Source organism: Ranitomeya imitator, chromosome 1 (genome assembly GCF_032444005.1).
Source record: "Ranitomeya imitator isolate aRanImi1 chromosome 1, aRanImi1.pri, whole genome shotgun sequence".
In the NCBI taxonomy this organism is placed as follows: Eukaryota; Metazoa; Chordata; class Amphibia; order Anura; family Dendrobatidae; genus Ranitomeya; species Ranitomeya imitator.
Genome location: NC_091282.1, coordinates 957299001 through 957305000, shown reverse-complemented (window position 1 = coordinate 957305000; position 6000 = coordinate 957299001). Strand labels below are relative to the sequence as shown.

The 6000-nt window shown below is 38.5% G+C and overlaps 1 protein-coding gene across 2 annotated transcripts in view; it reads right to left on the bottom strand.

Annotated features, from left to right (window-relative positions):
- Window positions 1-1000: 1000 nt before the first annotated feature.
- Window positions 1001-6000, bottom strand: part of PDE5A (phosphodiesterase 5A) — a 518628-nt gene continuing 513628 nt past the window's right edge. For both annotated transcript variants that reach the window (XM_069743739.1, XM_069743740.1), the window contains exons 19-21: window positions 4473-4547; window positions 3075-3158; window positions 1001-1788 (exon numbers count right to left, since the gene is read on the bottom strand). In XM_069743739.1, coding sequence (XP_069599840.1) covers window positions 1639-1788; window positions 3075-3158; window positions 4473-4547 — 309 coding nt within the window. In that variant the 3' untranslated portion in view covers window positions 1001-1638. The remainder of the gene's footprint in view (window positions 1789-3074; window positions 3159-4472; window positions 4548-6000) is intronic.

Here is a 6000-nt window from a genome sequence, read left to right as displayed (position 1 = left end):
CTGCTTTCTTTGATGCTGATCGGCTGCAGAGGTGGAAGCAGTAAACAATATAATTAAAAGAGGTGATTGTAAAGTTACGTGTTTTTATGAGCACTTTGCAACTTTACCCATTTAAGAAGATGAGATAACCGCCATTTCCTGTTAATACTTTTTTCCCTTACAGACACTGCCCATTTACAGTTATCTGCATACCCTTCTACCTCAAAGTGTAAAGTAATGCTGTAATTACTTACTGTCCTCACATACATCTTCTACCAGATATACATTTTCTATTGACACACCTCTCTGATGTTCTTCTGCTGCTGCCTAGCATGAGAAACACATTCAGGCCAAAAACAGAGAAGGAGAAGGGATAGTAAGGAAGCATTGGACATAAGAATCAAGTGAAGTGTGACACAATGTACTCCAGGGTATAGTATAGTAGAGTATAGGACATGACAGAAGCAGGATATACGATTCAGGAGCCTGGTCATGAGTGGAAGTTAGACTGAGCATAATTAGACGCCTATAAACTACAGTCATTACATTAGTAAGTGACTTATTTTGCTGCATGTAAACCATTTGCAAATAAGACCAAAAAACCCTTTTAAGTCTAATAATGGCAATATACACAAGTAAGACTATAAGTGCAGTAAAGTACTAATATTACTGTTTTTATCACATAGTAATCATGAATTAATTCTTGTGAGCAGTGATGTCATAATATATCATAATGGCCAAAATCAAAATCATTAAAATTATCTATTACAGAAAAAAAAACAGCTTCTTTTCAGATAAAAATATGTTCTTTGAATTAAGGTCCTGTAAAGCAGGGGTGTCAAACTGCATTCCTCGAGGGCTGCAAACAGGTCATGTTTTCAGGATTTCCTTGTACTGCACAGGTGATAATTTAATTACCTGCACAAATAATGAGTTGGTGATTAAATTATCACCTGTGCAGTACAAGGAAATCCTGAAAACATGACCTGTTTGCAGCCCTCGAGGAATGCAGTTTGACACCCCTGCTGTAAAGTGTATCACTACATTTACAGAACCTTTTGCTTTGTTCGGTCACCAAGCTCCAATAAGAATTCTTTTGATTTTATATCCTACAGTTGAAGGGTTATACTAATGCTATTAAAATTAGTTAGTAGCCATGTAAACCCTTCCATGCTATATTGTTACACTAGAAAACAGAAAATATAAAACTAGGTTCTTCAAAGACAAATTAAATTGACGGTGCGAGTTGTGAGAATAGCTCGTAGTCTCTACTTAGCCGGTGAGATCTGCAACAAATCACATTGTGTTACATTATTTTTTATATTAGCCCAAGTTGATTCGCTATGTGAAAAAGGTATACAGCAAAATGCTATAATTATTCTTTACTGTGCTGAGCTACACTAGGCAGGTGTCTTACGTATTAAGGCACTGGTCAATATAAAAAGGAATCGCGCCCAAGAGCCTCCAGTGGGTAAACGTAATGTCACGCACATCAGAAAATATATTGCTTCTCTAGAAAATATTCCATTTACATGTTCTTATTTCCTTAAACGAAAATGTGAAATTAATAAATATAACAGTGGCAAAAAATATATTTTGGTTTCCAAACAGTGTAATACTATTTTGTACCACGAGACTCTACGATGCTGTAAGTGTTGCTTATTCTATGTCACAGTTCGTTTTTGGCTGGCTGCTGTCTCCGTTCAGCAGACTTCTTTCCTGCTGTTCTGCTAGTAATTTCCACATCTGTTTGTTCCTCATGCAGCCCTCCAGTAGTGGGTAGCAAGATTCAGACACCTCTGCTAAGGCCTACAACAATAAATAAGCCACAAAGGGCAACAGATCCATAGTTATAAAAATAGTAAAGCTGAAGAGTATTCAGACAGAGTTCAATGGGTTCTGAAATGTACCCTTTTAATGACATAAAATCAAGTAAACTATGGCTCTATTCCTACTTGGCATTTCAGGGATAGGTCTACATGGTGACTTTGGCCATGGTTGAGCTACCCAAGATCACCTTATGCCGCTGCTGCATCACAGCGTAGTGTAAGTGAATGAGGTGTCATTGTGAAACCCCCAAAGTACCACAACTTTGATACCAAAAGTAGCACAAAAAAATCCAAATTATTATGGTTTTTTTTCTACTTACCTGTCATGGTCGAGGGGCCATGTGGATGCGACCTTACTCTCATGCACTATGCTATGGTATACAGTGATCTTTGGCCGAACAACCTGTGTTGTGGGCATATTTGCCATGTAATTCCAGCCTAAATGCAATCTACATTGTTGAATGGTGATTTCCACGGTTATTTACCCCTTATCAAATTTTTGAGCATGTTCTCCTAGAAACATGTCTATGCCCAGGAAAGTCCAAAAAGCCAGAGCCAGATTCACAGAGCTCAACTATCTACCAATGGAATGATGAAGTCACATTGGCAATAAGAAAGCAGACTCCTAGATCCTGTAATATACCATACCCATATGAACTCCAGGATCTGTGCATGTGACTGAAAACTATGGTACCAACTAACAAAACTCATACACAAACCAAAGCACTCAGTGCAGGTTTTAAGTGATAGAAACCCAACTTGTCTGCTTGAAAAAGACATTGTGTGAACACACCTTTACAGACTACCAAAGAGTGATAAGTTACTTCCTACGATTGGGGTCTGTAAATCTCTCTGAAGCATTTGCAGAAATTATGCAAAGGGAAGGAAAAAGCTAAAAAATGAATTTGACTGCATTCATGACAGTGTGTTGTATGTCAGCCTTATACAGAGGGCTATAATGGGTCTATGCGTGCCGAAGAATATCTTTCTGACGTGTCTTTGTTTTATCTTGGTATATCGCCTTGTGGCGGAATCAAAAACACTAAACAATTATGCTGACCAATAAATGGAGATCCCTAAAAAAAATTTAACCTGCACCAGAAATGTTAGTTTTACATAGGGTGATGATAGGTAACATATGCAACTATAAGACCCAAATTTGCATACACTGGCAGTAGACATTTAACATGCATGATGATTAGTTTCCGCAATGTATACGAATTTGAGAGGTTGCACTTAGAGAGAAATATTTTTACATGTACGCACCTGATAGAGCTCCAAGCAAATTGCATCAATAAATCCAACCTGCATGCTGGGTATTTTATCTTTCTTCTCTCTGTTCATCAGATCCTGAAATCACAAAAAATGCATTAAATGATATGGTTCCACTGAAAAGCCTTTGTTATGGCTGCCACCTGATGGTGGACGCAAGGAACTTTAAGCTGGTATTGAAAGGAAATGTTATAATATTACAGTGTGGCTTTTAAATTCAATTGACTTTCACGATGGTTCCACCAGACATCCAATGCTAAATAAGCTCCTTGCAATGACCATCAACTAAGAAACCTCTTCCTTTATTATATACCCATATATTTTCACTCTTGATTATAAGCAGTCTTGGACTGGCTCACAGGGGAATGGGTGAATCCCTCCTGTAGGTGTCATGAGGGTATCATGTACCCCTGGGAGACCTGGAGACAGACCATGACGTTGGGTTAATGAATCACACTCTTCTTTAGAGATGGTGTGATTCATGTCCTATTTCATATGGATTGCCTTTGGTGCCTTTGGATTGCCGCTGCTGAGAGGGTTAAGAACTCTTTCCATGCTGGCTGAGACCATACAACCAGGTTGTTCTCAACTGCAACTGCTTATCATTTACTCAATCTATATATACTGGCTCTGGGAGTTTAGTCCCTGCTGATGAAAGATTTGTCTTCCTGTGCTGAGCGCTAAAGCTAAGTGGTTGAAATGGAATTGTAGTAGGTATCTTTAGTTTGCAGTAGTACGTGTGTTTATCTCCTGATCCCTATTCCCAATTAGTTTATTCCTCCCTGCCCCTATCCTCCACCCAATTGTTGGTTTGTGCTTTTGTATGATAGGGGTTTTCTGTTATCCCTGTTTTGTCTTTGTGCCTTGATTACCTTACATTTCTGTCCCAGGCCTCATGGAGTGGGAGAGGGGACAGATTGGGGTTTAATAGAAGCATAGCAAGGTCAGAGACCCGGGCCTCTGTACCTTCAAGAGTACCCTTGGGACAGGGATACTTAGGTTCCCAGTTCCAGGGACAGTTTGAGGCCTCTCTCCCTTACTGGAGATTGTCACAGTGTGACAGTATGCCCCCATGCAGGAGTAGGCCTCACTCCCGTACATAAGCAGAAGGTGTCACAACACACTTAATTCACTATGTACAGACAATGACAGCATCTCATAATTTATTTAACAAACTAATTAGTTCTTTGAATAAAAGTGTTGAAAAGGGTCAGACATTATTTGCACGCAGCTGAACATTGAGTCCTTAGAGTCAATGTTACTGTTGAGCCTTTGGCACCCCAGTCTGACACTAAGCAGGTAGACATGACCAATATATAATAAAGTTACTTCACAGTTTTGCAATTCATATGTCCCAAATAGCATACCCAACACAATGAACATTGTACTTACAATTGGCTCAATTTTCAGTTCCCGTCTTTCTTTATCTCCTTGGTCATAAAATTCTGAAGCAACAAGTTCAGCTATCTGAAAGCAACACATGTATTTAGCCAATATTATGCAAAGTTTTTGTCTCATAAAGAATACATTATACCAGCAAAATAATGTTTTTTAAACTGTTGATAATAACATTATAAAAACATAAAATTAGAAAAAAATATCTACATTTGCCCTTTTGATTTTTTTTGGTGATGGCCTCTCTTGATTTCTATAAAGCAGTATGTGGGCATCCCCAGGCACACGTTGTACTCTCATTGAAAGGGTAAATTCACACTACCGATTTCTCCACATCTGAGAAAAATGATCTGCTCAGGCTGGCATCAGTTTTTCTCAGATGTGAAGTGATAAAAAAAGTTTCTCCACCTACTCCATTATATTGGTCCACGGCAATCTTACCTGATTTTTTTTTTCACAGACCAACAGAATAGCATTGCGTGCCAATTTTGATCCATGACTGAGATGAAAATTGGAAAAGTCTCCTTTTTTTCCCGTGGACTATTGGGTCCGAGGAAAAAATTTGGGACATGTGCAGAGCCTCATAGAATATCATAGGTTTGAGTGCTACCCATGAAAACCATCGATAGCGCTCAAAAAGAAAACTGGTCATGTGCACAAGCCCAAAACATGAATATGGCTTTCTAATTGCATTAATTTTATGCAGTTTTTTTATTAACCTATTCTTAACATCCACTTAAATGATGCTACTAAGGGTTTCCTTGTGCAACAGCAGCAGCTAATCATTTAGGGTATTCAGGTAACATTGCTTCCTGCTGCATTGGGTAGAATTGCTGTTTTTGTTTATGCCAGTTATTAATAACAGAGATTAAAGTAAAAAAAAATATACACAATCCCTTATACAGCTCAATCATCACAAAAATAAAAATGTTACGAGCCTTTGAATTTGGCAACATCAATGTGTTATTCATTTTAATAGTTCAAACATATTAAAAAATATATAAATTTGAAATGATCACAATTGCACTGACTAATAGAATAAAGTTAACATATCATTGATAGCATGGAGAAGGTTGTTAAAAAAATAAATAAGCAAAATGAAAAACAATATTACAGTTGTAAATAGGATACTGCATTAGTCTGTTTCATGTGGAGTAAGGCCTAAAAAGACACTAAACAGGGAATGGAAAGGGAAGCAGTGCTACAACATAAGGATGCAATGGAAAAATCAGTGGCGATTGGATCTCATTGCTCATATACAGTTTAGTAAGGTTAAAGGGAACCTGTCACCTGTTTTGGCCGATTTAAGATGCGGCCACTGCCTTTCAGTGCTTATCTGCAGCATTCTATAATGCTGCAGATAAGCCCCCGATCTGACCTGAAAGGTAAGAAAAGTTTTATTATACTCACCCAGGGGGGCGGTCAGAAGCGGTCCAGTCCGATGGGTGTCGCAGGTCCAGGTCCAGCACCTCACATCTTCTTGCGATGCTGTGCTCCTGTTGCTGTATGGCTCCCCTGCATCACG